General features: G+C 40.7%; 1 protein-coding gene across 1 annotated transcript; it reads right to left on the bottom strand.

Annotated features, from left to right (window-relative positions):
* Window positions 1-456: 456 nt before the first annotated feature.
* AANAT (aralkylamine N-acetyltransferase) lies at window positions 457-9,761 on the bottom strand. Its single transcript, XM_075278768.1, has 5 exons — window positions 9,621-9,761; window positions 6,986-7,028; window positions 2,302-2,486; window positions 1,507-1,661; window positions 457-1,070 (listed from the first exon to the last, which is right to left on the bottom strand). Exons 3-5 carry the CDS (start codon window positions 2,444-2,446, stop codon window positions 765-767), a joined length of 606 nt encoding a protein of 201 aa, XP_075134869.1. The 5' UTR covers window positions 2,447-2,486; window positions 6,986-7,028; window positions 9,621-9,761; the 3' UTR covers window positions 457-764.
* Between the last annotated feature and the right edge of the window lie 512 nt (window positions 9,762-10,273).

Below are 10,273 nucleotides of genomic sequence, written 5' to 3'. Positions count from 1 at the left end.
GGACCGCCATAACCCCAAGGCCAGATCTTGTGGGTGTTAGAGTCTCTACCTACATAGAACAGTTTCCGTCTCTTATATGCTTTGTGAATGATCTTATTGCTTCTGACTTTATAGGTTACAATCTCAGACACGGATTTAACCCATGTCTAGCTCTGTTGCGGTATAAACCATCATGATACATAATGTTACATTATAGCAAATAAATTGGTGCTTTTGTATTAAGAAATTATTCCTGGACAAGACTGTAATAGAAAAGCAGAAAAAGATTTATTATGACAGATCATATTGAATGGGGATTTGTACAGTGAAATCTTTTGTAAGATTATGGGGTTTTATACATTGGTGCAAAGGGGTTTCTCGGCTGCAACCAGAGACCAATGGCACACATACATTCATGTTAACCATCTCATATGTGAATTACTGAGAGCGTCACGGCAGCTGTATTAACACCTTTATGGCATCAAGGGAGGACCGTACTATTCCCCGATCCATTGCAACCCAAGAGAAGCTAAGGGGTTAAAGGGGTTTTGCAGGGCTATGTCATGAAGCTCCATTTGCTCTTCTCAGGCAGTGATATCATGTCCATTGGTCACATGGCCATGCTGCAGCTCAGTCCCGTTCAAATGAATGAGGCTGAGCTGCAGTTCCAAGCACTGCCGCTATACAATGTATAGCGCTGTGCTCAGTAAGTAGTGAAAAGGCCATAGCACTCAATACCATAGTCCTGGATAACCCCTTTAAATTGGAGATAGAAGGTTAGGGGGCTACCAACCACTATTTCTACGCATAAAGGCATGGCCTTTGACTGGACACTGCATCTCGATAAAGGTCAGGGGTCCAACAGTGATGTTGCATGGACCCACAGCCTTGAAGCCACACTTGGAATAAAACGGAACCAGAAAATCTTCACACATGAGCACGGCCCGCCGTGCAAAAGGCAGGCAACGCAGGTACTGGAGGTAACGCCATAGCAGGATGGAGCCCTTGCCCTGCTGCCGGAATGTGCGGTGAACAGCAAGGACGTGGATATGGACGGATGATCCATGTGGCTTGTGCAGGGTGAGGGCGTCCTAGGGAGAGACAATGGTTATAAGCAACTGAACAGAGTGCTGAAACTGCATTGGCTACATAAATTTGCTAGAAATATACAGCCGTTGATTGACAGGTTTGACTCTGAATTAAAGGGAACCTGTCAAAACTGGAGTCCAAAATGACATGAGTAGATTGATATATATGCTATATTTGAGGGACAAGATTCCGTAGAACTGGTAATATATTTATTTAAGTCTCCAATCTCTCTGGGTTTAGGAGTCCAGTGGGTGGTCCTACTTCGTGATTGTCTGTTATCGCTACGCACTCATGTAAGGAACCGAGTAGGACCGCCTAAAGGACTCCTAAGCCAAGAATACATTTATATATTAATAATTGACAAATTATACTGATCTTTGTTCCCCCATAAATCTATCCGTTCAACTCATAGAACTCTCTGTGTGCAATTTCTCTTACCTGGTTGAGCTTGTCCTGATCCCATAATGACCCAATGATAAACGCCACAAGTCGTCCCTCTTCAAACCAGCCAAGTGACAGCTCCGGACAAAGGGTCAAAAAATGTCTAACCTCGTCCAGATGGAGAGGACATTCCCCCGATACAGAGATGAAGGCTGTGAGAATATAGAAAGACATCCGGGAAGATTAATATTAGAATTATCCCTGTCTGGGTATATAAACTGAGCTGAAAACATGAAGGCAGAACAAGCAGATACATTATATGTTACATATGGATGCCACAGTATATCAATGATGTTTGTTCTCCTCCCTCCATGCCCTTACTAATATCCTCTGCCCAACTTTGTATACATTAATGTTCCTCTGGAGAGGTCTTACATAAGTTCCCCCCACCCAATAGCAAAGACAATGGAACCGCCCATTGCTGGGCCCCATGGCAGCATCATAGACTTATTCATATAATTGTGGGGACTACAGAAAATCCAATGTGAATCGTGCTGGTAGAGCCCACCAAGATTGGGCAAATTTCCAACAATTTTATTTAACGCCTATGGTACCCCTTGCTGTGTTCTAATACACTTTTAGCATATGGACTGGGACATTTCCTAGTCTATACATTAAATGGATCCATTCTATGGAGAACACCAAGGACTGTGCTTTTTCCTCCAGTATTTGGCAGTATTTTTGGTATACATTTTTCCATGGATCCCTATGGATAATGGATGCCGCCATTACGCATCAGTCAGTGGATTTAACATACGACAGAATACAACATATTGTTACATCTCTCCTTACCTTCTCTTTCTATCTCAAATACACTGACGGCATCTTCTGGAGAAAGACAGCGAAATTCACTGGCGGGAAGTGTGTGGCGTCTCTGCTGGCGCGGTGATCGAATGTGGACTGGCCTCATGAAAGGTAATGCATTCAGCACAGACATGGCAAGACCTGGGTCTCTATGGCTGTACCAATACCAAATCCTGTTGGAAATAAAGAGGCACCTGTCAGCATCGCTTATAAATACTGTGCCAATGACTCACCCAACAAAGGGCACTAACAGTGTCAGAATGTGTGCACATCCCATCCATTTAGGTGTCCATTGTCCCCTATGAATATTCACGTACATTCATACCCTATAATTGAGGTTTAGATACATTTTGCCACATCATAAAAGAAGGATTTGTCAGTGTTTTTTTCCTCCTAAATTTTGCCTAATGGAGTACATACAATGTGAACAAAAGTCACAGTGCCTACGTTGTTATACCGTCCACTGGAAAATACATATAGGTTGTCACCCAAAAAACTGAAATGGTATAAAATAATAAAAGGAGTTCTCACTTTATTGACCTCCCCCCAGTACGCAGTCTTCTGTCTCCCAATCCCCCGCTATAATGGTTTCCTGGCATATACACATGGGTGCTGTAGTGGTGAGCCATCAATGGCCGCATGTTGGCTCTCTGTGTATTTATTTTTAGAGCACCATTAATCCCACGGCAATAAACAAAGTGACCAAATGTTCCAGTGGGAGAGAGGACCCTGCCCACAAGAGCTTACAGTCTACAAGGGAGATATTTGGATAGAAGCTGTTCATATGGTGGTGTGGTGGAAGCAGAGTTATTGAAGGTTGCAGGCTTTACTAAAGAGGGGGGTCTTCAGGTTGCTCTTGGAGGTAGTTGTAGAGGACAGTCTTATGTATCATGGCAGTGAGGTCCAGGGTATGGGGGATGCACAGGAGAAGTATTGGAGGCAGAAGTGCGAAGAACGGAGAAGAGTAGAGTGACAAAGGAGGGCTCGTGAGGATTGGAGGTTACATGCGGAGGGGTATGGAGGGGACATGTCATGGCTTTGGGGGAGTTTACCTTTGAGATTACGCAAGGTTTTCTTCTCTACTACATTAAGATGGAATATATGTACTCGGAGTAAGTATTGTCTTTTTATCTTTCTAAAAGTTTTTTTTGGGAATATGTGTTTATAAGTTCTAATATTTATATTTTGATGTTCCATCTTTTCTTTTTTTGTCTTGTCTATGCATCTATTTAACATCCGAAGTTTGTCTGATAATATGATATTTGAATTTTTGTACATGAAGGCAGGATATTTTAAAGGTGTTAGTGGGCTGCCTGTTTATAGAATAGAATTTGCATACTTTCTAGATATTACAATATATATTATTTGTATTTAGTTTATACCCTGTTTTTCGTAATGAGGTTTAAGGATTTTAGAATGTGAAGGGTTAAAATAGTGGGTGGATCAAGTTGGTCCGGTGTTCTTTTAAAAGCAATCAATGTGAGTGGGTTATTCATGCCATGAGGAAGGTACGCATTAGTACCGAAACGCATAGGCATTGACGTGTCCTAACTTGACCCACAGTTACTATGTAACTTTTTTAACATACTACCAATTAAGGTTACATTTTATTCATTACCTTCGGATTTTGGATTGGATCTTTCCCTGGCTTCTGAGCGGAATTATACTGAATATCATTAAACATTTTTTTGGTGACTGGGAAAAAAGTAGTTTTGGGTTTTTTTAAAACACAGAATGGTATTGAAATAGGTGGGTGCAATTATAGGACCCCCTTATTCAGGGGCCAATGTTGCAACTGAACTTTGTGACAACATTCCAATTTCTTCCTGCACAGAAATGTTCCCAGCAACCTGCTGTCCAAGATATAGTAACAGGGCTCCTGTCACTTAAATGGCGCTACAAACAGACAAAAAACGGTGAGCACTGCCAAACAATATAAACACGAAATACAGGTACATGTTGCTGTGGCTGTAATACACGTGCAAACACAAAAAGTTGCACAGCACCCTGCTAGCACCAAGAGCAATATTGCAAATAGCTACTGTATATATAAGGATACATGATAATGAGGTTCTTGGGCTTTATATTTTGATCAAACTGTAGCTGTAAGTCCATCTGTAAACCAAAACCAAGAACCTCATTGTCATGTATCCTTATATATAGCAGGTATTTACAGCAATGCTCCTGGTGTAACTTTTTGTGTTCGCATTTGTTTTGCAGCCACAGTAATGCGCTCCTACATTTCTTGTTCACATTGTTTGACAGTGCTGACCAACTTTTGTGTGTTTGCTGTATTGTGTTTTTGGGGTGTGGATGAACTCCATTTTTGGTGCACGCCACCCATCGTCCAAGGCCTTGGACCTGGAGTACATGGATCTGAGATTCTATGGTGGATATTATAGATAACATATGTGTGGTATATAGATACAGTAGAAACAGCTATAGGGGGTGCAGTAGTAGCAGTTCCTAACAGGCTCTGGACCCTGAGGGGGACCCAAAGGTCCTCATGCCATACAAATTATACCATTATGCTAAATGACACAATATAGGTATGAACATAGATATGAGATAGATAGATAGATAGATAGATAGATAGATAGATAGATAGATAGAATTATAGGTAACAAATATACATGAGGTGGATAGATGTAGATAATAGATACACTGCCTGGCCAAAAAAAAAGTTGCGTTGTGCAACAAGGTTCCGTTCCATCCCTGATATAATTATGAACTGTTCATGACAGGAATTTGCATATATTCTTGAATATATATATAATAGAGCTGTAGCCTGTCAAGTGCAGATCATAATTAAAGGTGTGAAGCGATGTCTACCAACGGAAGAGCTACCAGAGGAAGAGATGTTAGTGCCTTCAAGAAGGGACAAGTCATTGGATTGCATCAGGCCAACAAATCAACCAAGGAGATAGCCGAAGTAACTGGTATCGGACAGAGAACTGTTCAGCGTATCATACGAGCATGGCGAGATGGTGGAGAACCCCCCTCCAACCGTGGAAAGTGTGGGCATAAGACTATACTCGAAACTTGAGGTCGTAGGTCCTTAAAGCGACTGGTGAAGAATAACCGCTGGAAAACCACCTTTGAGCTCACACAGATGTTCAACTCGACGGAGCGACACATTTCAGAGCGAACAATGCGACGAGAGCTCAAAGGAATGGGTCTCAACAGTTGTGTCGCCACACGAAAGCCATTGGTGACAGAGACCAACAGACGTCGGCGCCTGTCATTTGCAAGAGACCACAAGGATTGGAACCTAGAGCAGTGGAGAAAGGTCATGTGGTCAGATGAATCACGTTTCACGTTGTTCCAGAGTGATGGTCGTGCCCGGGTGCGACGAGAAGCACACAAAACACTGGAATGTGCTGGAAAGGAACCTGCGCTGTCACTCACCACCCCCAACGAATCTGCGTAACCTGGGCTCCCTGATACTCGAGAATTGGATCAAAATCCACAGAACACTACACTGCAGAACATTATAGACTCCATGCCGAGACGGATGCGTGCTGTTATTCGTACTCGTGGTCACCCAACTAAATATTAACATTGGCGACTTTTTTTTTGGCCAGGCAGTGTATAAAGTGTATAGATATAGCAGCGAAATCAATAATAGATATATCTGATTTAGATAGATGATGGACAGAAAAAAGATCTTAGAAAGATAGATACAGTAGATAAATAGATCAATCTGAGGTAAACATATGCTAGACAGATAATAGATAGTAGATGGAAGTAGATAGACACAGTAGAGAGGCAGATAAGAGAAAGAAGTAGATAAATACATTACAGATAGATAGATAGATAGATAGATAGATAGATAGATAGATAGATAGATAGATAGATAGGTAAGAAAAAGGTTAGGAGCGCTGCCTTTTTCTTGGTTTTGCATACGGTATAGTGGATCTTTCCCAGTCAATGATCCAAGGCATTGCACCCAAGTATTTAGTGTGGTGCTGCTGTGGACTTTCTATCTACGATAGATAGATAGATAGATAGATAGATAGATAGATAGATAGATAGATAGATAGATAGATAGATAGATTGATAGACATAGATAGATAGATAGATAGATAGATAGATGATAGATAGATAGATAGATGATAGATAGAGATAGATAGATAGATAGATAGATAGATAGATAGATAGATAGATAGATGCAATAAATAGATAGATATGAGATAGATAGATATTAGAGATAGATAGATAGATAGATAGATAGATAGATAGATAGATAGATAGATAGATGATAGATAGGAGATAGATAGATGATAGATAGAGATAGATAGATAGATAGATAGATAGATAGATAGATAGATAGATAGGAGATATATAGATAGATAGGAGATATATAGATAGATAGATAGATGATAGATAGAGATAGATAGATAGATGATAGATAGATAGATAGATAGATAGATAGATAGATAATTTAGAGGATTTTTTCTTCTTGTTTTTCAAAAATATGAACATTTTTCATTCCACAGATCATGTAAATGAAAATGTATATACAAGCGAGTTGGGCTGAGTATTACTACCATCACTCACACCCTGTGCGACACAAGCCCTACATTATATAGCTATACGATAGGACACATAATCCTGGAAGATAAGAGATCTCCGCCATATTATTGCAGTCCATGTGTGAGGTCCTCCTTACCTGTAGATGACTTCTTGGGTTGCTCTACAAGAACGGCACTGCTCTGAAATAACACAATACACAGAGTATAATATGTTAGATTTCTCTTCTATTAATATTGTGTACATTAAGACAGGAAAGCCATCGGCGGCTTTGTCTTCAAGGATTAGCCAATTATCTTAAGAAAGCTTTCATGTATACTTATAAGCTAACGTCTGTGCCTTCATAGAGGACAGGGGGAAACAAGCCTCTTATAGATATCATGTAGCTGAATCTATTATGCACAGCGATACAAAGGTATACGTCACCTATAGAAAAATGACTGTAACGGAGAGGGAAAACTATTTTGAAAAATATTTTAGAACCAATTTATTCTGTAGAAAAAAAATGTGAAAAAAAAAATTTCACTTAGTTTTTTTACACTTAAAAAAATAAATTTATAATGTGCAAAAATAAAAATGACATAAAATAAATGTTGTCTGATACTATGTATCCCCCATAAAAGTCATGAAGTGATTAAAGGAACAGTTTGGGTATAGGCACCTGGAACATGAGTCTGCCCATGTTGTAAGACTCTTATAGAAAGGGATGTCATTGTGAGTCACTGATTTACAAGCCAAGGCTTTGACATTACTGGTAAATGCATCTTACAAGACTAGAATTGTCATCAATAGGAACTTTGTATAGTACAGAACACTGATCTGTTACTAGAGAGTCTCTCATTGACTGTCTATACACGCTGAGACTACAAGCACGGAGCTATAGACTACAGTCCATGTGCACTGGTCAACATGAACATGGACCTTTAGAAATAATGACATCTTAAAGTGTAAAATCTTGCGCACCATGTGAGTTATGGGATTATTCCACCTCAACAATCCTTTTCTATGTCTGTATAAGGGTATATACATGCTACAGGGAGGAGATCTCCCGTCTCTTGGTGTCACCTTCTATGATACAGATTGGAGATCCACCATCAAGGTTGGACTTGATGGTTTTCTTTAAACCTCATCTATGTAGCATGGTTCTTGCCTAGATGGCAGTTTTGCAAAAACTTCTGCGACATACATGGGGTATATACTACCCTACCACTACATTAACCCTTTACCCAAGGGCAACCCTCCTGAGCAAACTTTTCTGTTTGTGAAGGTCTTTGAAACTGAAAAGATCAGCTCATAACCTTGTACTCGGAGGCTTTATGTATACATCTGGAGACAGGGGCATAACTTGAGGGGGTTCAGAGGGTGCAGTCGCATCGGGGCCCAGGAGTCTTAGAGGGCCCATAAGCACTGGCATCAGTACTGAGATTGCAGATTCAATCTTGCTCATAAGCCAAGGAGACCCACAGATTACCCTGACCACACTAAAGTGGATTAAACTCCTTAGCACCCGTATCCATCACTATCAAGAATTCGCTTGATAGGTGGCCCACAGGACTTTAGTTATGCCACTGCCTGGAGGCAACTGGGTGGATTTTTGTGGGGTCCGGTTTCTGGACACTCTCAGATCTGATACTGTGGATAGGTCATCAGTTTCAAAAATGCATTTGAGGTCGTAAATCCCCTTTAAGAAGGTAATTTGTAATGTGACCGCCCCCTGGCTATACACATACAGATAGTTATCCTTTAAACACAATGATATGCTTATTGCATTTCCCTTAGACATGCATCCTCAGCTTGTGCCAAATGTGCATGGGTACTGGGGATAGACACACTGGTGCTAGGAGTTTATCTCCCAATAAGATGGCTGCTGTTGGAAGAAAGTCGGGATGCCCCAATTCACTTCCGATTTGTCAAAATTTGGCAGCATTTTCCACATAGGACACTCATATAGGCACTCATTGGACACCCCCCTTATTATTCTGTAAAATGTCTCAATAATCCAAAGAGTCTGCATTAAAATCCTCCAAAAAAAAACAAAAAACAACTAAAACCTGCCAGATTTTCTAGAAAAATCCATAGCCAATATGACAGCACAGCTATCTATCAAGGCGGTCGGCTAAAAATACGTATTTTCAGAATCAGCCCTATGAATAAAACATCTGAACGAATGAATGAAAATGGAAAGCCTGAACACTGGCACTCAGGGGGGACATGAACCAACCCACACTTACAATAATTGTCTAAACAACCCTACACGGCATGAATTATTGAGCGGACAGCATGTGAGAAGCAGACGTCAGAAGTGGCGTCGTCCTATTAATATAATTGCTATGTGTTAATTGTGGAGGAGAGGACTGTAAATGAGCACTTACAGGGAGAGAGCGCCGGAGGAAATATGTTAAAAGGTAGTGGAAGTGTCTGGAAAATGAAAAATAAAAACTTTTAAAAAGTTGTAGAACTGAGCTTGTGAAAGACGCAGCGGTAGTTTGTTGCTATGTACAGATTACATCATGTACGTACATAAAGCAGTATATAAAAGCGTATCACGGTGACGCCCCATTGACAAATTCAGCACTACTACCCCGGTATAGACACAAATAAAATTCATCTTGATCAACAAGCTATAGAAAAACCATCCAGCCTGTAAAGAGTCATCATCACTGCAGGTGCCATTACATGTGGATCCATATGTGACCGACACAATAGGTCCTGCCAAATTTAGATTGCAACCATTGAAAATTTGAAGGAAATCACAGTTTCTCCTTATTACTCACCTCTGTTCAGCACTGACCTTGGTGGACAGCTCCCAAGTAGGGTCAAGAAGAAGCTAAGGAAGCCAGGAGCCTGCAGTTCAGTAGGTGTGAGTCCGCTGATCTCCTGAGCCGCCTGCTTATGATCACATCTTCTGAATTAAGTTGTTTATCACTCACGTGACAGGTCTATAAAGGGTTTAAGATTTCTCCATCGACTGGCAGACAATGAGAAGCCGTCACTCCTCTCTGCCAAGACTCCTTGGTTTAAATTAGCTGGCAGATTCTTGTCTTATAGTGTGTATAGAAAGCTACAAGTCCTTAAGATTTTTATGTGTTTTTAGATTATTTATGATCTGGTGTATAATGGATGGAACATGCTTGTATTGACTTTGATGTTTGTAACTGGAAACCATCAACAAGCAGGCAAGCGCATCGTATTATGGCTTTACATTAGTTATGATTTATGTGAATGATAGTTCTGTTGAGCTTCTTAAAATAGTATTGAAGATACCAGTCTGATTGGTGAGACCCCAGGAATCATGAGAATGGTGGTCCTAGAGCCCCCTGTGTGAATTGAGTGAGAACGCAAAAAAGAACGCGAAAAAGAACGCAACATCACTCAGGGAGCACCAAACACCTGATCTGCAAGGGTCCCAGGTGTTGGACCCCCACGG

Source organism: Leptodactylus fuscus, chromosome 6 (assembly GCF_031893055.1).
Source record: "Leptodactylus fuscus isolate aLepFus1 chromosome 6, aLepFus1.hap2, whole genome shotgun sequence".
Lineage (NCBI taxonomy): Eukaryota > Metazoa > Chordata > Amphibia > Anura > Leptodactylidae > Leptodactylus > Leptodactylus fuscus.
The sequence above is the reverse complement of the archived record's forward strand: the minus strand, read 5'-3'. Positions and strand labels throughout refer to the sequence as shown.